This window comes from Oncorhynchus tshawytscha, linkage group LG12 (genome assembly GCF_018296145.1).
Source record: "Oncorhynchus tshawytscha isolate Ot180627B linkage group LG12, Otsh_v2.0, whole genome shotgun sequence".
In the NCBI taxonomy this organism is placed as follows: Eukaryota; Metazoa; Chordata; class Actinopteri; order Salmoniformes; family Salmonidae; genus Oncorhynchus; species Oncorhynchus tshawytscha.
In genome coordinates this window covers 36,599,387-36,623,033 of record NC_056440.1, presented here as the reverse complement: position 1 = coordinate 36,623,033, position 23,647 = coordinate 36,599,387, and the positions used below count along the sequence as shown (strand labels likewise).

The window sequence follows — 23,647 nt, the reverse complement described above, 5'->3', positions numbered from 1 at the left end:
GCACCAGATGGCACCAGATGGAAACAGGTAAGCTCCAGATGGAAACAGGTAGGCACCAGATGGAAACAGGTAGGCACCAGATGGAAACAGGTAGGCACCAGATGGAAACAGGTAAGCACCAGATGGAAACAGGTAAGCACCAGATGGAAACAGGTAAGCACCAGATGGAAACAGGTAAGCACCAGATGGGGGAATATGAATGAGTTTATTCAAAACAAAAGTGTTTTCAAAAGAATAGAGCGCAGCTTGACCTCCGGGTGAGTTGGCCTATAGTGTTAAGAGTTGAGTGGTCCGTTATATCTAGGTTGCCTTGACAAAATCTCCCCAGACATGATCCGTGTGGTGTGGCTCGCCAAGTATCTTGGTTCACTCTCTAAGCGGCACTGTAGTTTTTGACAAAGGGCAGTACACCTCACTCCAGAAGTAAGGTGGCTTGACGAACCACACCGATTTGCTGTTTTGCAGGCTATCCTCCTCATCGCTCATCAGGTCCACATCAACTTCTCTCCAATGTCTCTATCATCCTCTGTAAGCACTCTCAACTGTGCAAAACAATAGAACACAGTAAACAAATGCATCAAGTCATGCATATTCATACAATTCAAGTCTGAGCATTACTTTAAAGCCCCAGCAATCTCAGATTGAGAGATATTAAAGGTGAATTCCAACCTTTAACATACAGTGGGGAGAACAAGTATTTGATACACTGCCGATTTTGCAGGTTTTCCTACTTACAAAGCATGTAGAGGTCTGTAATTGTTATCATAGGTACACTTCAACTGTGAGAGACGGAATCTAAAACAAAAATCCAGAAAATCACATTGTATGATTTTTAAGTAATTAATTTGCATTTTCTTGCATGACATAAGTATTTGATACATCAGAAAAGCAGAACTTAATATTTGGTACACAAACCTTTGTTTGCAATTACAGAGATCATACGTTTCCTGTAGTTCTTGACCAGGTTTGCACACACTGCAGCAGGGATTTTGGCCCACTCCTCCATACAGACCTTCTCCAGATCCTTCAGGTTTCGGTGCTGTCGCTGGGCCATACGGACTTTCAGCTCCCTGCAAAGATTATCTATTGGGTTCAGGTCTGGAGACTGGCTAGGCCACTCCAGGACCTTGAGATGCTTCTTACGGAGCCACTCCTTAGTTGCCCTGGCTGTGTGTTTCGGGTCGTTGTCATGCTGGAAGACCCAGCCACGACCCATCTTCAATGCTCTTACTGAGGGAAGGAGGTTGTTGGCCAAGATCTCGCGATACATGGCCCCATCCATCCTCCCCTCAATACGGTGCAGTCTTATCCCCTTTGCAGAAAAGCATCCCCAATGAATGACGTTTCCACCTCCATGTTTCACGGTTGGGATGGTATTCTTGGGGTTGTACTCATCCTTCTTCTTCCTCCAAACACGGCGAGTGGAGTTTAGACCAAAAAGCTCTATTTTTGTCTCATCAGACCACATCACCTTCTCCCATTCTTCCTCTGGATCATCCAGATGGTCCTTGGCAAACTTCAGACGGGCCTGGACATGCGCTGGCTTGAGCAGGGGGACCTTGCGTGTGCTGCAGGATTTTAATCCATGACGGCGTAGTGTGTTACTAATGGTTTTCTTTGAGACTGTGGTCCCAGCTCTCTTCGTGTCATTGACCAGGTCCTGCCGTGTAGTTCTAGGCTGATCCCTCACCTTCCTCATGATCATTGATCTTCCATGGAGCCCCAGACCGAGGGTGATTGACAGTCATCTTGAACTCTTGAACTTGTTGCCTTCTCACCAAGCTGCTTGCCTATTGTCCTGTAGCCCATCCCAGCCTTGTGCAGGTCTACAATTTTAGCCCTGATGTCCTTATGCAGCTCTCTGGTCTTGGCCATTGTGGAGAGGTTGGAGTCTGTTTGATTGAGTGTGTGGACAGGTATCTTTTATACAGGTAACGAGTTCAAACAGGTGCAGTTAATACAGGCAATGAGTGGAGAACAGGAGGGCTTCTTAAAGAAAAACTAACAGGTCTGTGAGAGCCGGAATTCTTACTGGTTGGTAGGTGATCAAATACTTATGTCATGCAATAAAATGCTAATTAATTACTTAAAAATCATACAATGTGATTTTCTGGATTTTTGTTTTAGATTCCGTCTCTCACAGTTGAAGTGTACCTATGATAAAAATGACAGACCTCTACATGCTTTGTAAGTAGGAAAACCTGCAAAATCGGCAGTGTATCAAATACTTGTTCTCCCCACTGTATATCACTCTGACCTTGATGGTAGATCCCCCAAACAATATTTGATATTTTGTGAAATTACTGAGATTATTGGTATTATTAGACTATTGTGAATACACTAGTTGAATTCCATCCACCTTGTTGAAATTGGCTCCACATACATGCCTTTGGCTCCGCACACTGGATGTAACACAAACATCTACCCAAAAGTCATTATAATCAACGAGATATGCCACAAGTTATGCATGTGGTACTGGCAGTGCACAGAGTTACAGGCATATGGACTAGAGTAGGAAGCCAAAATGTGTACCTAGCTCATGATTACTGCTATTTTCTGTAGAACAGTCTTGGCAGTTCTGATACAGAGGCAATTAGTGTTTCAATAAAGTACAGCAATTGGTGATTAATGGAACTACGGGGGATATAGCAGCCACTTTAGACCAGGTGGGTGGAATTCAATGTCTGCTTTCATTCTAGTCATCTGGCACAAGAACCTGCAATGGATATAAGCACAAGGTTAAATGTATGTTGTTTTGGTGGCCAGGACACCGGCGCAGGACATTGCTATTGTATGTAAAAAGGGCATCTGAGAGTTTCACTCTGTCTCCTGTATAAACCAGTGGCGGTCGGTGCCGTTTAAGATGAGGGAGGACGATTATTTTTTTTAATGAGGGCGGCCTTATTTCTATTACAGCAGGGTGTCATTTATATTCCATTCACCCAGTTCAATGTAACAGCGATAGGTTTAGGCTACTACATGATACTCATGTGTTTTTGTTGTTGTTGCTACAACCTAGCCTATAAATTAAAGTTTACAATGTAGGTGTACACAGGTCAAAAGAAAGATGTGTGACAGACAGACTGACACATTCAATACCACCTTGCACACAGTTGCGAGTTGCTATTGGACAAATTCAGGTGTGTTTATCCCCGTTTCGTTCTGTTTGCTTCCATTTAAAGAAATGTTTTTTCAACAGAATCGGTGGAATGAATACACCCCTGATCACACGAAAAAAGTTCACTTTCATAGCCACATACAAACAGCTCGTTGTATTCCTTCTCGTATCTACATGCTCTTCTCACTTTTTCCCTTTTCTTGTGGACTTCAATGCACAACACATCAGCTGCCTGTGAACAGGCAAAAAAACAAACATTTCCAAGTCAAAGCTTCAATTCATAACCTCTACACACAGACTACATTGTTGTCACCATATTAGCAATAAATTAGTAAAACCAAAAGCTTGCCTTGCCTTGGAAGAGCTCCGGTGTTGGACAGTCATAGTCAGCTAGCTAACATAGCATCCCTCAGTTTCAGCCACGTGTTTGAGTAGGCTAAACTAGCTAGCTGAAAGTCAAAAAATATAGCTACCTCTCTCTCTCTCTCTTGCTCCTCTTCCATTTTTGAAGAAATTAATTTGTTCAAAACTGTTCAGCTATTGTTTTTCTCTTTGAGTCACCTACTCACCACATTTTATGCATTGCAGTGCTAGCTAGCTGTAGCTTATGATTTCTGTACTAGACTAATTCTCTGATCATTTGATTGGGTGGACAGCATGTCAGTTCATGCTGCAAGAGCTCTGATAGTTTGGAGGATTTCCTCCAGAAGTTGTCAAAATTCCTAATTACTGTGTAAGTCTATGGAAGGGGGTGAGATCCATGAGCCTCCTAGGTTTTGCAATAAAGAAAATGTAAGCAGAGGAGGACGGAAGCTAGAGGTCCTATGGCTACACCATGGTGCTACCCTAGAGTGCTGTTGAGGCTAATGTAGACCTTCATTGCAAAACAATGTCTTTTAATCAATTATTTGGTGACGTGAATATATGTTGTATAGTTTTATCTAAAAATGATCACTTTTAAATGTTTCACTATTTAAAAAAAAATGAAATTCACTGAGGAGGATGGTTGTCCCCTTCTTCCTCTGAGGAGCCTCCACTGGTGTAAACAGGACCTTGTCTCACTAGATGTGTATGTAGCTATGACACGCATGCATTGTATGGGCAACAACAGTACATCTCATTCACACTATTTATACAGTGCTAATTGTACAACCACATTATAGAAGATGCCTGTGTATTGCATGTAACAAAAACCCATGAACAGCTAGCTAACATTAGCGGTTAGCAATTAGCATGCGAACATTAGATACAATTTTAGTCAAAGGTTAACTTCTAAAACACATATCATTTGTGTGGTGTATATATACACATGTAAATAAACTTACTTTGAGCCATCCTTTGTAAAAAATAAAATTAAAAAATAATTTGAGATGCCATACCAGTGAAAAGTTTGGACACGTCTACTCATTCAAGGGTTCTTCTTTATTTTTACTATTTTCTACATTGTAGAATAAGACTGAAGACATCAAAACTATTAAATAGCACATTTGGAATCATGTAGTAACCAAACTTTTTTAAAACAAATTAACAAAATTAGATTCTTCAATGTAGCCACACTTTGCCTTGATGACAGCTTTGCACACACTTGGCATTCTCTCAACCAGCTTCATGAGGTACCCACCTGGAATGCATTTCAATTGACAGGTATGCCTTGTTAAAAGTTCATTTGTGTAATTTCTTTCCTTCTTAATGCGTTTGAGCCTATCAGTTGTGTTGTGACAAGGTAGGGTGGTCTACAGAATATAGCCCTATTTGGTAAAAGACCAAGTCCATATTATTGCAAGAACAGCTCAAATAGCAAAGAGAAATGACAGTCCATCATTACTTTAAGACATGAAGGTCAGTCAATCTGGAAAATGTCAAGAACTTTGAAAGTTTCTTCAAGTGCAGTCGCAAAAATCATCAAGCGCTATGATGAAACTGGCTCTTATGAGGACCGCCACAGGAAAGGAAGACCCATAGTTACTAGCCTCAGAAATTGCGGCCCAAATAAATGCTTCACAGAGTTCTAGTAACAGTCACATCTCAAGATCAACTGTTCAGAGGAGACTGCCTGATTCAGGGCTTCACGGTCTAATTGCTGCAAAGAAACCATGTCTAAATGACACCAAGAAGAAGAAGAGACTTGCTTGGGCTAAGAAACACGAGCAATGGACATTAGACCGGTGGAAATTTGTCCTTTGGTCTGACATTTTTGGTTTCAACAGGCGTGTCTTTGTGAGACAAAGAGTAGGTCAACGGATGATCACTGCATGTATGGTTCTCACCGTGACGCTTGGAGGAGGAGGTGTAATGGTGCTTTGCTGGTGACATTGTCAGTGATTTATTTAGAATTCAAGGCACACAACCAGCATTGCTACCACAGCATTCTGCAGCGATACACCATCCCATCTGATTTGCGCTTAGTGGGACTATAACTTGTTTTTCAACAGGACAATGACCCAACACACCTCCAAGCTGTGTAAGGGCTATTTGACCAAGAAGGAGAGTGATGGAGTGCAGCATCAGATGACATGGCCTCCACAATCACCCGACCTCAACCCAATTGAGATGGGTTGGGATGAGTTGGACCGCAGAGTGAAGGGAAAAGCAGCCAACAAGTGCTCAGCATATGTGGGAACTCCTTCAAGAATGTTGGAAAAGCATTCCAGGTGAGGCTCCTTGAGAGAATGTCAAGAGTGTGCAAAGCTGTCATCAAGACAAGGGGTGGCTACTTTGAAGAATCTAAAATATATTTAGATTTGTTTAACACTTGTTTTGTCACTACATGATTCCATATATGTTATTTCATAGTTTTGATTTCTTCACTATTACTCTACAATGTAGAAAATAGTAAAAATAAAGAAAACCCCTAGAATGAGTAGGCGGGTCCAAACTTTTGACTGGTACTATATATATATATATATATATATATATATATATATATATAGATATATATATATATGCAGTGGGGCAAAACAGTATTTAGTTAGCCACCAATTGTGCAAGTTCTCCCACTTAAAAAGATGAGAGAGGCCTGTAATTTTCATCATAGGTACACTTCAACTATGACAGACAAAATAAGAAAATAAAATCCAGAAAATCACATTGTAGGATCTTTAATGAATTTATTTGCAAATTATGGTGGAAAATAAGTATTTGGTCACCTACAAAGAAGCAAGATTTCTGGCTCTCACAGACCTGTAACTTCTTCTTTAAGAGGCTCCTCTGTCCTCCACTCGTTACCTGTATTAATGGCACCTGTTTGAACTTGTTATCAGTATAAAAGACACCTGTCCACAACCTCAAACAGTCACACTCCAAACTCCACTATGGCCAAAATGTAACGGCTTTCTTCCGTCGAAGGAGAGTCGGACCAAAATGCAGCGTGATGATGATTCATAATATAATTTTAATGAAGGAAAAAACAATACAAGCGGAAACTACAAAATAATGAAAGTGAAAACCGAAACAGCCCTATCTGGTGCAAACACATAGACAGGAACAATCACCCACAAAATACACAGTAAAACCCAGGCTACCTAAATATGGTTCCCAATCAGAGACAACGAGAATCACCTGACTCTGATTGAGAACCGCTTCAGGCAGCCAAGCCTATGCTAGACACACCCCTAATCAGCCACAATCCCAATGCCTACAAAAACCCCAATACGACAACACAATAAACCCATGTCACACCCTGGCCTGAACAAATAATTAAAGAAAACACAAAATACTAAGACCAAGGGGTGACAGAACCCCCCCAAGGTGCGGACTCCCGGACGCACCTCAAAACCATAGGGAGGGTCCGGGTGGGCATCTGTCCATGGTGGTGGCTCCGGCTCGGGACGTGGACCCCACTCCATAAATGTCTTAGTTCCTCCCCCTTGCATCCTGGGATAGTCCACCCTCGCCACCGACCATGACCTCGTAGTCCTCACCCAGAACCCCACTGGACTGAGGGGCAGCTCGTGACTGAGGGGCAGCTTGTGACTGAGGGACAGCTCGGGACTGAAGCAGCTCGGGACTGAGGGGAAGCTCGGGACTGAGGGGAAGCTCGGGACTGAGGGGAAGCCCAGTACTGAGATGAAGCTCAGGCAGGTAGTTGGCTCCGGCAGATCCTGGCTGGCTGGCGGATCTGGAAGAGTCTGGTTGACTGGCAGATCTGGAAGAGTCTGGTTGACTGGCAGATCTGGAAGAGTCTGGTTGACTGGCAGATCTGGAAGATCATGGCTGACTGGCGGATCTAGCTGCTCTGGCTGCTCCATGCAGACTGACAGCTCTGGCTGCTCCATGTAGAATGACAGCTCTGCTGCTCCATGCAGACTGGTAGCTTTGTGCAAACTGACAGCTCAGGCTGCTCCATGCAGACTGGCAGCTCTGGCTGCTCCATGCAGACTGGCAGCTCTGGCTGCTCCATGCAGACTGGCGCGTCTGGCTGCTCCATGCAGACTGACAGCTCAGGCTGCTCCATGCAGGCTGACAGCTCTGGCTGCTCCATGCAGACTGGTAGCTTTGTGCAAACTGACAGCTCTGGCTGCTCCATGCAGACTGGCGCGTCTGGCTGCTCCATGCAGACTGACAGCTCAGGCTGCTCCATGCAGGCTGACAGCTCTGGCTGCTCCATGCAGACTGGAAGATCTGGCTGCTCTATGCAGACTGGCAGCTCTGGCTGCTCTATGCAGACTGGCAGCTCTATGCAGACTGGCAGCTCTGGCTGCTCCATGCAACCTGGCAGCTCTGGCTGCTCCATGCAGACTGACAGCTCTGGCCGCTCCATGCAGACTGGCAGCTCTGGCCGCTCCATGCAGACTGGCAGCTCTGGCCGCTCCATGCAGACTGGCAGCTCTGGCTGCGTTGAACAGGCAGGAGGCTCCGGCAGCGCTGTAGAGGAGGAAGGCTCTGGAAGCGCTGAACAGGCGGGAGACTCCGACAGCGCAGGAGAGGAGGAAAACGCTGGCTGCGCTGAACAGGCGGGAGGCTCCGACAGCGCTAGAGAGAAGGATGGCTCTGGCTGTGCTGAACAGGCGGGAGGCTCCGGCAGCGCTAGAGGGAAGGAAGGCTCTGGCTGTGCTGAACAGGCAAGGCGCGCTGAAGGCCTGGTGCGTGGTGCTAGAACTGGTGGTACTGGATCGAGAACACGCACAGGAAGCCTGGTGCGGGGAGCTGCTACCGGAGGACTGGTGTGTGGAGGTGGCTCTGGATAGACCGGACCGTGCAGGCGCACTGGAGCTCTTGAGCACCAGGCCTGCCCAACTTTACCTGGCTCGATGCCCACTCTAGCCCGGCCAATACGAAGAGCTGGTATGTACCGCACCGGGCTATGCACCCGCACTGGAGACACCGTGCGCTCCATAGCATAACACGGTGCCTGCCCGGTCTCTCCAGCCCCCCGGTAAGCGCAGGGAGTTTGCGCAGGTCTCCTACCTGGCATCGCCATACTCCCTGTAAGCCACCCCCCCCCAATACATTTTTGGAGGTGACTCTCAGGCTTCCATCCGCGTCGCCGTGCTGCCTCTTCATACCAGCGCCTCTCCGCTCTCGCCGCCTCTAGTTCTTCTTTGGAGCGTCGATATTCACCAGGCTGCGCCCATGGTCCTTTTCCGTCCAATATATCTTCCCAAGTCCAGAAGTCCTTTGATCGCTGCTCCTCACGATTAACAGGGAGAGTTGGCTCAGGTCTGACTCCTGACTCTGCCACTCTCTCCCTGAGCCCCCCCCCCCAATAAATTTTTGGGGCTGCTTTTCGGGCTTCCTTGCCAACCGTGTTCCCTCGTATCGTCGGCTCTTATCTCCGGCTGCCTCTGCTCTCCTAAGTGCCTCCACCTGTTCCCATGGGAGGCGATCTCTTCCAGCCAGTATCTCCTCCCAAGTGTAACAACCTTTGCCATCCAAAACGTCTTCCCATGTCCATTCCTCCTTTCGCTGATTCTGCTGTCGCTGCCTGTCACCACGCCGCTTGCTCCATGTGTGGTGGGTGATTCTTTAACGGCTTTCTTCCGTCGAAGGAGAGTCGGACCAAAATGCAGCGTGATGATGATTCATAATATAATTTTAATGAAGGAAAAAACAATACAAGCGGAAACTACAAAATAATGAAAAGTGAAAACCGAAACAGCCCTATCTGGTGCAAACACATAGACAGGAACAATCACCCACAAAATACACAGTAAAACCCAGGATACCTAAATATGGTTCCCAATCAGAGACAACGAGAATCACCTGACTCTGATTGAGAACCGCCTCAGGCAGCCAAGCCTATGCTAGACACACCCCTAATCAGCCACAATCCCAATGCCTACAAAAACCCCAATACGACAACACAATAAACCCATGTCACACCCTGGCCTGAACAAATAATTAAAGAAAACACAAAATACTAAGACCAAGGCATGACACAAAACCAAAGAGCTGCGAAAAGGACACCAGAAACAAAATTGTAGAACTGCACCAGGCTGAGAAGACTGAATCTGCAATAGGTAAGCAGCTTGGTTTGAAGAAATCAACTGTGGGAGCAATTATTAGGAAATGGAAGACATACAAGACCACTGATAATCTCCCTCGATCTGGGGCTCCACGCAAGAGCTCACACCGTGGGGTCAAAATTATCACAAGAACGGTGAGCAAAAATCCCAGAAATACATGGGGGGACCTAGTGAATGACCTGCAGAGAGCTGGGACCAAAGTAACAAAGCCTACCATCAGTAACACACTACGCCACCAGGGACTCAAATCCTGCAGTGCCAGACGTGTCCCCCTGCTTAAGCCAGTACATGTCCAGGCCCGTCTGAAGTTTGCTAGAGAGCATTTGGATGATCCGGAAGAAGATTGGGAGAATGTCATATGGTCAGATGAAACCAAAATATAACTTTATAAAAACTCAACTCGTCATATTTGGAGGACAAAGAATGCTGAGTTGCATCCAAAGAACACCATACCTACTGTGAAGCATGGGGGTGGAAACATCATGCTTTGGGGCTGTTTTTCTGCAAAGGGACCAGGACGACTGATCCGTGTAAAGGAAAGAATGAATGGGGCCATGTATCGTGAGATTTTGAGTGAAAACCTCCTTTCATCAGCAAGGGCATTGAAGATGAAACATGGCTTGGTCTTTCAGCATGACAATGATCCCAAACACACCGCCCAGGCAACGAAGGAAGCATTTCAAGGTCCTGGAGTGGCCTAGCCAGTCTCCAGATCTCAACCCCATAGAAAATCTTTGGAGGGAGTTGAAAGTCCGTGTTGCCCAGCAAGAGCCCCAAAACATCACTGCTCTAGAGGAGATCTGCATGGAGGAATGGGCCAAAATACCAGCAACAGTGTGTAAAAACCTTGTGAAGACTTACAGAAAACGTTTGACTTCTGTCATTGCCAACAAAGGGTATATAACAAAGTATTGAGATAAACTTTTGTTATTGACCAAATACTTATTTTCCTCCATAATTTGCAAATAAATTCATTAAAATTCCTACAATGTGATTTTCTGGATTTTTTTCTCATTTTGTCTGTCATAGTTGAAGTGTACCTATGATGACAATTACAGGCCTCTCTTATCTTTTTATGTGGGAGAACTTGCACAATTGGTGGCTGACTAAATACTTTTTGCCCAACTGTATGTATATATATATATATATATATATATATATATATATATATATATATAGCTGTTCAGTGCCCAGTGATGAGGAGACAGTAGGCCTACAGCACAAGAGAACACTGTCCTCTACTGGCACTTGGAAAGCAGTGCAGAAATATACTTAAATTCATAAATGCACATTTTTATTCTGAATAGAACTCGAAGCAAAAGTTAACTGAAACACTGCCCCTAGGTTATGTTTATGGTCACGGTTCGGGTTATGGCTAGGGTTAGGGTTGAGCCGGGATGTGGACATGAAGCTAGGGTTAGGGTTATGACTAGGGCTCTCCCTTCGACCCAATGTGCAGGAGCCTGGCTCCAGCTCAATTTAACCACTGTGTACTACTCTTATAATACTAAGATTCAGTCTTTGGAAAAAATTATATTTTCCAGGCATTATTGTTCACCCCCAACCCCCAATTCTTAATTTATGGTATACATAATTTAGCCTAAACCATTTTAGTCTATATTCAAATAAATGTACTGCCACATCCTCCCCTAACTTTTCTTAATTAACAGTAAATGCAAATGTCTATTAAATATCTCATTTGTATGATTCTGAATAGACTAAATCATGCATGGAATTGGAAGTGGTCCATGACAGCATGTGCGTTTTAATTGCACATATGAATTGTGGAAAGGATTGTCATATTTGAAAACAGTTATAGTTTAGTTCAATCTAATGAGAATAGGAATGTACAATGGGCAGCTACAAACACATACATCATTTTGACAGTAACCCCACCCCTGACAGCTGACTGGCTGCGCACACTGCATGTTCAAAACGTCACCATAAAGCGAATTAAATAGCCTACCCGCTTGTGCAATTCAGTAAATAGTGTAGCTGTCAAAGACGCTAGTCATAGTTGAGAGTCGGATGATAAATCTAATTGATGAAAAAAAACATGGTTTATGCCATCTCTTTAAAACCAATTTAGTTACATTGTATCAAATTGTATATTTCACAAGGTGCGCTTTTTCCTTGTTGACATTGCTTCAATTCGTGTTAAATAACCAGTTTCGCAAATGTTTCGCCTTATTTGTTTGATATGGATATCAGAGAAGCGCTAGGTTGTCACAGTCTGGATTAGCTATTGTTGAAAGACTATCCGCTGTCATCCATTGGATTTATTTGTATTATTATATCTTTTTTTACAACTGAACTTCTTCACGTCTGAATTATCTGGAACGCACATCAAGGTGAGCATCTCTCTGTTCGCGGTGGTGTGCAAATTAGCCTATTTTTCATGACCAAAACAGAGCTAACCGTAATGTTCATATGAATTTGTATTACATACAGGCTGTCTTTACCGCATCTTGATTCTCTGTTGCATGCTGGTTCGAAGTTCAACCAAGAGCCTCCTGTTTTAAGACTGCTATTCTGTTTTCATGCAAGGGCATCATTCGCACTCTTCTGTGTTTCACTGTATGATTTCCTCTATAAAAAAATTATACTATTCGGGAACCAGGACCTTACTCATAGGAAAGTGTTCTGTATGAATATATAATGCTCCCTTGTCTTGTGGAATATAAATCACAGTTGTTTTCCCCAAATATTTCATCCAACTTGAATAAACTAAACTTGAATTTTATTTGCAGAAACCTGGATGCTTAGACTACATTATCACACTGAATTATTTTTTAAAATTGTGACACCTTTAAAATGACAGGTTAAATGGGTGTTATTTTCGTGGATTGTCATAAAACGTGTTATAAATGTTATATTATTGTTTTTAGTATAATTTAACCTATTTTGTTCAATCAGTGAACAGATTATTTGTGGACCTCCAATGTTTTTGGGGAGTTGTGACGGAGGCAAATGAACACTTTCTACGTATACCTTGGTATTGCTTGGTATTTGGAATTTTAAAAAACTGCACCCAACAACTAATATGGGCATCATCATTAAAACCTACATTTACAGCTTACCTGGCATGTCCTGTAAAACATTCCTACATGTTCTTGAACTAGCGAACATACAGAAAGTAAGGATGTGGGGTATTCCTTTGTCTGAAGGTGTACAGTAGTGAAACATGAGCATGTTGACTAAACACTGTACTTAGTTCAAATTCTTCATGTTGCCCATGCATGCTTGCAATAGTGGTCACCTGTTAGGACTTTGGATAACCTGACCCCCTCCAGTAGTAGCTGTTTTGGGGCTCACTGCTGTCAGATCAGTTTTTGATAAGTTGAGTGAGGCATTAGGCTATGCATCATATTGGTTGTTGTGTGGCTGTACACTTGTTTTGAACACTTCAAGCCCGGTCTTAGACAACTGCGGATGAACAGTGTAATGAAGTTGTTAACAAAACCATAGACAAAATAAAAACCATAGTGGATGAGGGAGACGTTGTCAATGAGGTCATTGTAACGGCATGCTACATTACCTTTCCCATGTAGCTGAAGTGTCAACATTGTTTTTATTTAACAAGAGCTCCTGAGGGCCCAGCATGGTGAACAGTCAGGTGGGCAGTGGTGTGGCGTCACCCCCCAGGTCGTGTGCTGGATGCGGGGGAAAGATCGCTGACCGCTTCCTGCTCTTCTCCATGGAGCGCTACTGGCACACACGCTGCCTCAATTGCTCCTGCTGCCACGCACACCTGGGCGACATTGGCACCACCTGCTACAGTAAAGGAGGCATGATCCTGTGTAGGAGCGACTATATCAGGTGAGGTCCTAATTGGGCTCTGGGGAGAGGACATAACAGGAAGGGGAGGATGTAGACTTTATCTCCCAGGCTAGGGCACTGAGACTGATCTGGCTCTGGGGAGAGGACATAACAGGAAGGGGAGGATGTAAACTTTATCTCCCAGGCTAGGGCACTGAGACTGATCTGGCTCTGGGGAGAGGACATAACAGGAAGGGGAGGATGTAAACTTTATCTCCCAGGCTAGGGCACTGAGACTGATCTGGCTCTGGGGAGAGGACATAACAGGAAGGGGAGGATGTAAACTTTATCTCCCAGGCTAGGGCACTGAGACTGATCTGGCTCTGGGGAGAGGACATAACAGGAAGGGGAGGATGTAGACTTTATCTCCCAGGCTAGGGCACTGAGACTGATCTGGCTCTGCTTTGTGTCTGCAGGTTGTTCGGACACAGTGGGGCATGCAGCACCTGTGGCCAGTCCATCCCGGCTAATGAGATGGTGATGAGGGCACAGGGCAATGTGTATCATCTCAAGGTGAGACCCCCTGGTCTCACTGTTGTTAGTGTATGTCATCATCAGTGAATGTGTAACAGTTGTTTGTGTGAAACCCATTGAAATAAATGTTATACACTGACCTAAAGTTACCTTGTACCTGATGTTAGAGTTAGCGTTTGCTTATGACGCTAGTTAGGCATGGACTAACCTTGGTTAACCCAGAACTAAAATCTTGCGTAGTCTGTTCACAAGAGATTAGGCCTGGACTTGAGTGGCACATTTGGGATGAGGATTCTAACTCCTGTGTGTGTCTTTTGTCCCTAGTGTTTCACATGTGCCACCTGTAGAAACCGACTGGTGCCAGGCGACCGCTTCCACTATGTCAACGGCACCATCTTCTGTGAGCACGACCGGCCAGGGGGTGCACTGCTCAGCAGCCACCTGCCCCCCACTGCAGAGCAACCCTGTGTTGCCTGACCAGAAGGTGAAAGAGGGACCAGGACCATGAGGCCTTTCACACTTTCATACGTATTTCACACACACTACCATCATGAAAGGAGACCTACAGACGTGCTGTATGTCTAGTAACTTACGTTCTGTTCCCTCCTGCTCTTGTCTGTAGGTGTGCTGAGTGCCTAGAGCGGTGCACTGTGCCTTCATCCCCTTCATGCTTCCCTTCATGCTTCCCTTGTCACCAGAGGACCGTCCATCCCTGCTCACCCTGCTCCCGATACTGTTGTTGTGGACCCTCATCACCAACCACCACCCTGTCTCTTTGACCAGGAGGTTCTTTTTGCTTGCAGTATCTATTTCAGATGTGTTGTGTATATCCATGCTTGAGAGAGTGTACAGATACACAGTGGCGGTGAGTCGTGTGTGTGTGTGGTGCAGTGCTGGTCTGTCCAACAAAGACAATATGGACCACATCAACTATTTCAGGACTGAGGCTACGTGTTGTATGTGAAGGACACCCAACTGTGTGCATATCCAGAACTTTGGTGCTTTTGGACAAATCTTGCAATGAGTAAGGTAATAGTCTGGACCCTGTCTAGGATCTATAGTAAGATTAAAGTAGACAAAAATAATCTTTCTCATGGACACAACTAAAACGCTATCATTAACAGTGGCATTGCTGTGGTTATTATTGTCAGGGATATCCCATCACTTAGATGATGAGCTCACAATCCCTCTCAATGGCCTGTCATCTGTTACTCAGTGATGTTTAGACCATCATATGAATCTGGCTGAAGTGAAGGAAGAAGATAAATATACATTCTTTTTTTTATAATGTTATTGTGTGTTTCCCAGTAGAGTTCTATTTCCTTAATAAATGTTGCATTCAATTTCATTTTGGATGCCTGTTCAATATGTGACATTATCAAATGGAGAAAAAAAAATGCTATTAAAACATTTTACTGTAACGAGGTGAACTGAAGTAATTGAAGTCTATGTGCAGTTGGTTGGTTACATGACATGAGTCTCGTGGTATTATATGGTAGGCTACCACCCGGTTGGTGTTACATTTCCTCCCCGACTGTTCCTGCATTGCTCCCTCCAGCCCTGTATGGTGAAAACATGCCTGATTACCCTGAGGAATGGAATTAGAGGGCTAGAGCCCTGACCGTTTACAGAAGCAATTAAACATGAGTGGTGTATCTGTGCTGCTGTGCTTGCTGCCTGCTGCAGCTCCTGGGAGGCTGAACTTTGGCCATATCCCGTGGCTGACTTTAATAAAGACTCATCTGGGAGCCAGCTTAATTAAAGGGAGGGGCTCCTTTGCATCCAGCCAGCATGTAGAAAAAAAAACATGACAACAATCTGATACTTTTACTGTTTACCATTTTGCAATTAAAAGACACAAGCCAAAGCTTTTCCAATCCCCCTTTGCTGGTCTTTGTTCTCTGTTTGGCTCTGCATTGGTTAAGTTGCTTGAACTTCCTTGTAATGTAAAACTGTACATGAATATGTACATGTAGCATATATAGTCAGACATAGGTTTGTAGACTTGAGGAATTAAAGGAAAGTTCCACACCAAAACAATATTTTGGTATTTGTTTCATTAGTCCATTGTTGACATAGTCCCAAAGTGTTTTGCTTGTCAAGTTTTCAAGATGTGTGACTTTCAAAATACAGAAATCATCCAAATATGATGCATTTAGCATCATATGATACTGCGTTTTGGGATGATTTCTATATTTTGAAAGTTACATATCTTGAAAGCTTTAGTGCTGACAAACATAACATGTTGGCACCACGTCAACAATGGACTAATGAAACGAACAACAAAAGTGAGTTTTTGGGTGGAGTTTTCCTTTAAGGCTTTATGAAAACCCAAGCAGTCGATAGCATCTGCTGTGCTTTAAATGAGCTCTGTACTTTCACACCTTTGCTAGGAGCATGGCAGCCATAGAAATGACACCTTAATGTGGTTAGCTATTTCAGAAGTCCCACTTGTCATGGTAGGGGCTGATCCTGCATCAATTATTTATTCCACGTTTGATTGAAAAGCATCACGCAAATTCATTAACGTATGCAAATTATCACAATTACAATTATCTTCATATCTATATAGTGAGAAAAGAAAACCTCTGCAGAATCTGAATCCCACCGCACCACAAGTTACACTTTGCATTCAAACCAATCAGGCCTCATCTGCATATCTCTAATTAGCCCAGCATTTTCAGATGCCAATTAGCAGGCCTCATAAAAAGCCTCTCTGCCATGAGGCGTTGTCTTTTATTAGAGACTTTGCAGGTGTATGACTCACTATGTAGTTTCTGTCATAAGAAAGTGTTTATACTCACTAATTAATCATATTAACACATGCAAATGAGTGTAATTGCCTTAGCTTCTACGCTTCACGTTGTGTGAAGAGACAGAAATGAGACAGTATATTTTTTTTTCGAGGAAGAGAGAGTCTGAGTGGTGTCCTTCTGCCCAGCCACTCTGATACAGATCCAAGATGAAGTCTCTGTGTTATGATGATGATCCATTGTCTCTGTGCCAGCAGGACTGGCAGGGCGATCATCTCTGTCTCACGATCGTTTGAGAAGCCAACGAGAGGGTTTGGAGCAATCTGACAATAAACTGGAATTAAGAGAGACAGACAGCCCTTCATTGAAATCCTCTGGGCTCAAACAGTTTGATGTTAGATCTGTTCCAGCGAGTGTACAGTATGTTAGAGAGGTATGTGCATGTGGTCACTGTCAGGAACAGAGCCAGAGACTGTACTGAAAGGGGGTCTGTGTTGATAGACAGGCATGCAAGCTGAGGTTATGTCTATGTGTTCGCCGACACAAACATACAGGTAACTGCCAAAATAATGGAAACACTTGAGCAAATGAGGGATACAAAGTATATTGAAAGCAGGTGCTTCCACACAAGTGAGGTTCCTGAGTTAATTAAGCAATTAACATCCCATCATGCTTAGGGTCATGTGTAAAAATGCTGGGCATGGCATTATTTTGGTTACCATGGTTATGCCCCCATAGGATGACAATGCCCCCATCCACAGGAGTGGTCATTGAATGGTTTGATGAGCATGAAAACGATGTAAACGATATTCCAGGGTTATTCAACTCTTACCATATAAGGTCCGGAACCTGCTGGTTTTCTGTTCTACCTGATAATGTATTACACCCACCTGGTGTGTCCCAGGTCTAAGTCAGTTCAGTTCCTGATTAGAGGGGAACAATTAAAAAAAGCACTGGAACTGGTTTCGAGGTCCAGAGTTGAGTTTGAGGGCCATATGCCATGGCCGTCTCAGTCACCAGATCTCAAGCCAATTGAACACTTATGGGAGATTCTGGAGAGGTGCCTGAGACGGTGTTTTCCACCACCATCAACAAAACTCTAAATTATAGAATTTCTCATGGAAGAATGGTGTCACATCCCTCCAATAGAGTTCCAGACACTAGTAGAATCTATTGCAAGGTGCTTTGAAACTATTCTTGGTCATGGTGGCCCGAACGCCCTATTACGACACTCTATGTTGGTGTTTCCTTTATTTTGGCAGTTACCTGTACATAATATTCATGGTAACAGGTTTCCAGTAAAATACATCTTTTACTTTTTTTTTTTACATTTAGGTCTATCTATTTGATACTGTCGCCTAAGGAATTGTAACTATGCTAAGAATCCATAAAACTGTCCTGTCTGCTAAAACTATTTATGCGTTCCTCCTTCAACACTAGATAACTAGTGATAAGTATCTCAACATCAAGAGAATGTGCATTGCACTTAGTGGCCCCTGGAAAGATGTTGACTTCTGCAGAAATCATTATTATTAGGCCTATAAAGGTATTATGTTCCTGAATGAGGCATGAATTCAACAGAAACATGTTTTCGAAGACAATCATTTCCTCAGCAATAACTCACCGTCTTGAACAAGGTGGGTAGAGAACAGGCTTAAGACAAAGAAAACAACTTTACAACTATGAGCCTCATACAGGAATGTCAGAGGGGTAGGAAGAGAGGAGAGACAGAGGGAGAGAGAGAAAGAGAAAGAGAGAGAAAGAGAAAGAGAGAGAGAGCGAGAGAGAGAGAGAGAGAAAGAGAGAGAAGAGAACATTCCCTGGCCAATCAGAATGCTTTGAATAATTAAACTGATCGGCTTTATTAGCTCAATTACGTTAATTTGACCACGGAACACGGCCATATGGTGAAAGGAAACAAAAGAGGGGGGAACTAATTAAAAGTAAAATAATGAGGATTTTAATTAACTGGTTCCCCAGACAGCAGCGCACAGGGATCAGGAGCCTGGTACCATAATTAAAGTGCTGTAACGCAGGCAACATCTCTCCTCTCTTTCTTATATCTGTGAGGGCTCTATCCATCTAATTAAATTTGTAAATAAATTAGCAACATTGAGAGTTCCTGCTTGACTTAACACCGCCTGCAATCCACCCCCCACCCCCCCAATAACACACTCACCTTACTCCCATCACACGTCTAGAACAGAACGGATGTACAAGCAAATGTTTTGCCAAGGTCTGTAGATAGAGGATTTGTATATATGTTTGTACATTTGATAAGGTGTGTGTGTGTGTGTGTGTGTGTGTGTGTGTGTGTGTGTGTGTGTGTGTGTGTGTGTGTGTGTGTGTGTGTGTGTGTGTGTGTGTGTGTGTGTGTGTGTGTGTGTGTGTGTGTGTGTGTATACATGCATGATGCAGGTTGTGCTGTCATGTTTGTGCACGCTGATGTTTGTGTTTGCTCCCTCTCAGGGTCTCACAGTGACACCGGCCCCTCTCAAATGCCCCCAGACCCCACCCCATGGCTTCTGTTTGACTCGAAGAGCAGAAGCTAAACATAGCTGCATGTTCTGCTCAGTAACTACCATGCTCTCTACTGTCAGGTTCAGATGTTAAAATTAGAGTGCCTAGGTCAATCTAGCTACCCCTTGGGACAACTTGGTATATCTAGTTTGTCCGTTTGAAAAAATGCCCATGATATCTTGTATCCCCACCTCTCTGTCACATTTAGATCATGATTCAAGTTCACCCTGCTCTCCTGTCTATCCGGACTCTCTCTCCTCTACATCCCCACAACCTGCAACCTCCTCCCTTGGAAACAGGCTTTTCATTCAAATGCATACAGACTGACAAGAGAGTCATTTGCATATTAAATTATCAACCACTTAAGATTCTGAGCGAAGCGTAATGCTGCCAATTCGATAAAATGAAGAGCAAGCATGCGTTCAGCTGCCATTACCATGGCCTGTCATTGTTTGACATGGTTGAGAAATGGTGTGCTGGGGCATGGTTGACAGAGGCAGAGGTCGGGGGGGTTGGATGGAGGGAGCAGAACATACAAGTTCTTTGATTTACAGTACCACACAACACCCTGTACGCACTATTTCTAATCCTATTCAGATATTAATGGTTGAAACGCCAGACAGTCTGGTGTGGTGTTGATTATCCCAGGTGTGGCCCATGTTAGGGTAAGCCTACAGAGTGTTGTATCGATACAAAACAAGACAGACTGGAGACCCCCAGGGGGACTAACATTATTCTCACCTGAGAGGCAGGCGACAGATGCTGCTCTAAAATGGGCTGTGACCTGTTTGTAAATGGAACTCAATGTGGGATGCTGATCATCTAGCAGAGAAGGAGTCTACATCTACAGACCAACCCCATACAGCATAGTGTCGACCTTATTAACTGACACCCGTGTCTTCCTGTCCCCCACTGCTAAACTCCAGAAGCTCTTACCAAGCCCAATCTGAGGCTGTTCCTCAGGTTCTGTAGACAGATCTAGGATTAGATTACCCTCCCCTAATCCTAACTTTAACCAGTGGGAGGAGAAATGCAAAAATGACCATAGATCAGCTTCTACAGGCATCTTCATCCAACTCCACAGCACCAGTCTCTCCATCTTGAGACAGTTTCATTATTGCTCAGAAGAAGTGTTGTGAAAGCCCTCGTCGGCTAGTTAGTGTGTGTTCCAACCCCCTCTCACTGGAACCAGGTGGAACACACGTGCGTTCATTAGCGCTCTGTTAATGAGCAGCAGATGCAACACCCTCTCCTTCTCTCTTTCCCTAGTTCTCTCTCTTTCACACAGCGCTGGCTTCCTCTCCATTCAGTCCTGTTGGGGAGGTCTTTCACAGCTCCGACATGTGGGCTTCATTAAAGGACATTTGTCCAATTTAGATGAATGACTGAGATCGTATATCATTCTCTCTTGTCAGTCTATTTTTATCCCCAAGGAACTGAGTGTATGAAGTTCTGTCAGAGTTTTGAATACAAAAATGTATTCTGGTGGTGTGGTTGGGTTGAGCTCCAGCTATTGTGACTCCCTTGGCCTTGCATTCACTACCTTCAAGTTTTTGTTTTTCCAGTGCCAGTGAAATCAAATCAAATCCTGTTTTACTTGTCAGATGCTTCGCAAACAACAGGTGTCGACTAACAGTGAAATGCTTACTTAGGGGCGCTTCCCAACCATGCGGAGAGAAAGAAAGTAGAGAAATAATAGAAAAGTAAAGCATGTAATAATAAAAGTAACAATAAATACACAATGAGTACCGATAACCTGCCTATATACACGGAGTACAAGTACCAAGTCGATGTGCAGAGGTACTAGGTAATTGAGGTAGATACAACTAGGAATGAAGCGACAGATAATAAAAGGTTTCAAAAAGGGTCAATGCAGATCTGGGTAGCTATTTGGTTAACTACTTAACTAACTATTTAGCAGTCTTATGGCTTGGGGGTAAGAGCTGCTCAGGGTCCTGCTGGTTCCAGACTTGGTGCATCAGTACCGCTTGCTGTGCTGTAGCAGAGAGAACTGTCTATGACTTGGGTGGTTGGAGTCTTTGACAATTTTTAGGGCCTTCCTCTGACACCGCCTGATAAAGAGGTCCTGGATGGCAGGGAGCTAGTCCCCAGTGATGTACTGTGTTGTACGCACAACACTCTGTAGCGCCTTGCAGTCGGATGCCAAGCAGTTGCCATACCAAGCGGTGCTGCAGCCAATCAAGATGCTCTCAATGGTGTAGCTGTAGAACTCTTTGAGGATCTGAGGGCCCATGCGGGGCCTCCTGGGGGGGAGGAGGCAGGCCCTCTATATGACTGTGTTGGTGTGTGTGGACCATGATCGACCCTTAGTGATGTGGACACCAAGGAACTTGAAGCTCTCGACCTGCTCCACTACAGCCCTGTAGTCATCCCTCTGTTTCCTGACCTCCTCCTTTAAGGCTGTCTCATCATTGTTAGTGTTCAGGCCTACCACCGTCGTGTGGTTGGCAAACTTAATGATAGTGTTGGAGTCATGCGCAGCCACACAGTAGAGGGGAAACAGGGAGTACAGGAGGGGACTAAGCACGCACCCCTGATGGGCCCCCCGTGTTGAGGGTCAGCGTGGCGGATGTGTTGTTGCCTACCCTCACCACCTGGTGGCGGCCCGTCTGGAAGTCCAGGATCCAGTTGCAGTGGAAGGTGTTCAGTCCCAGAGTCCTTAACTTAGTGATGAGCTTGGAAGGCACTATGGTGTTGAAGGCTGGTCGAGCTGTAGTCAATGAACAGCATACTCACATAGGTGTTCCTCTTGTCCAGGTTGGGAAAGGGCAGTGTTGAGTGCAATAGAGATTGCGTCATCTGTGGATCTTTTGGGGCAGTATTTGAATTGGAGTGGGCCCAGGGTGTCTTGGATGGGGATGTTGATGTGAGCCGTGACCAGCCTTTCAAAGCATTTCATGGCTACAGATGAGACTGTTACGGGGCGTTAGTCATTTAGACAGGTTACCTTGGCATTCTTGGGCACAGGGACTATGGTGGTCTGCTTGAAACATGTAGGTATTAAAGACTGGGTCAAGTACAGGTTGAAAATGTCAGTGAAGACACTTGCCAGCTGGTCAGTGTATCACTGCTGTTTTTGATAATAACTTACAGATGTTTTATTCTTCTCCACACCAGCAGCACACTGTGTCCTGCTGTCTACATTTACAACCATGTGTAATGAATGCCTTTCTCCCACTCCTCAAAAGGGCATGCTTTCAAGGCACACAATCCTTAATTGCCCATTAAAGTTAACTCACACCATCCCAGCCAAGCTCTCTAATTGAAGTCCTAAAAATAAGAGCTCAAGCCTTCCAGGGGAAGGCGGTCTGAGCACTGCCACGTTGGGACTGAAGTCAGCATGGTCCCAGACCCCCCAACTTATGGGGCTTGACCCCTGCTATATCACATGTTTGCATGTACCCTAAGCAATCACATAATCACCACAGATGGCATAGGAATATCTGCCTCCTACCGGAAAAGCCTCCATATAGAAAATAAAACAAACTCAACAAAGTCAGAGTCTTTATACATTAATCAACCTCTGCTTTGTGATAGCTATGTCTGATTATCAATGGACAAAATGTTGCCATTCTTACAGTTACAGTATCAAACCACCCTTACACTCACATTTAGTCAGTGCATGAAGGTTTTGTACCTGCCTGTCTGAAGCCATGTATTGTACATAAGCAGGAGAGGATGATGCTGATCAGAAGTAGCACAGCAGCTGAAATGTCACTGAATGTGGTCGTGTGCTATGGCATTTGAAGAGAGATATCATTTCAGACTGGGGTTAGAGGTGTGCAGGCCTGATTCAGGAGCCCGTCTCAACCTCAGAGTGTGTGACACTGACAGAGCCCCCAGCCAGACAGCGCTTATGGTTTGGGGAAAGGTCTGCGTGAAGCAGGGTGGTGATGCTCAGTGCTGGTGCAGTGGGTCGGGAGGCCAACTCCCCATGGCTCTGCTGAGTGTCTGTGCCTTGGTCTCTGGGATGATAAGCAGCGTCTGCCTACCCTCCTCTATGTTGACTCCCCACCTTGGAAATGCCAGCACAGGGCCAAGGGCAGAGCTCTCCCCAGCCAACCCCCATGGACACCCACCTCACTGAACCATGGGGCACCTCCACCCCTTATCAGCACCCACACACCTGAACACATAGACAATAGGGGGCATGGCAGGGTGTGTGTGTGTGTGTGTGTGTGTGTGTGTGTGTGTGTGTGTGTGTGTGTGTGTGTGTGTGTGTGTGTGTGTGTGTGTGTGTGTGTGTGTGTGTGTGTGTGTGTGTGTGTGTGTGTGTGTGTCTGTCTGTCTGTCTGTCTGTCTGTCTGTGTGTCTGTGTGTCTGTGTGTCTGTGTGTGTGTGTCTGGGATGCGGGTGTGTGTCACGCACAAGGCAAGCAAGTCACTAATGAAGTCAGTTTGTGGTTTGTCATCGCAGTGTCTGTGTGAGCCATCCCAAACTGCTGTTGAACTGAATTCTCTATTCCCAGTCAAGGTTTA

At 44.6% G+C, this 23,647-nt stretch overlaps 1 protein-coding gene across 2 annotated transcripts; it reads left to right on the top strand.

Annotated features, from left to right (window-relative positions):
- The first annotated feature begins 11,568 nt into the window (after positions 1-11,568).
- LOC112263100 (LIM domain transcription factor LMO4-B) lies at positions 11,569-15,296 on the top strand. 2 transcript variants are annotated; one of them, XM_024439094.2, is made up of 5 exons: positions 11,569-11,933; positions 13,168-13,401; positions 13,818-13,944; positions 14,200-14,359; positions 14,498-15,296. In XM_024439094.2, exons 2-4 carry the CDS (start codon positions 13,184-13,186, stop codon positions 14,350-14,352), a joined length of 498 nt encoding a protein of 165 aa, XP_024294862.1. In that variant the 5' UTR covers positions 11,569-11,933; positions 13,168-13,183; the 3' UTR covers positions 14,353-14,359; positions 14,498-15,296. The 2 variants fall into 2 exon arrangements, with proteins under 2 accessions (XP_024294862.1, XP_024294863.1); XM_024439095.2 differs by having other exon boundaries at positions 13,166-13,401; positions 13,818-13,914.
- Positions 15,297-23,647: the final 8,351 nt, after the last annotated feature.

Excerpts from the sequence above, each read along its gene's own strand:
- LOC112263100 (XM_024439094.2), top strand. The coding sequence starts at position 13,184 with ATGGTGAACAGTCAGGTGGGCAGTGGTGTGGCGTCACCCCCCAGGTCG. Across the intron at positions 13,402-13,817 it reads TGTAGGAGCGACTATATCAG|GTTGTTCGGACACAGTGGGG; the intron begins GTGAGGTCCTAA and ends TTGTGTCTGCAG. Across the intron at positions 13,945-14,199 it reads CTGGTCTCACTGTTGTTAGT|TGTTTCACATGTGCCACCTG; the intron begins GTATGTCATCAT and ends TTTTGTCCCTAG.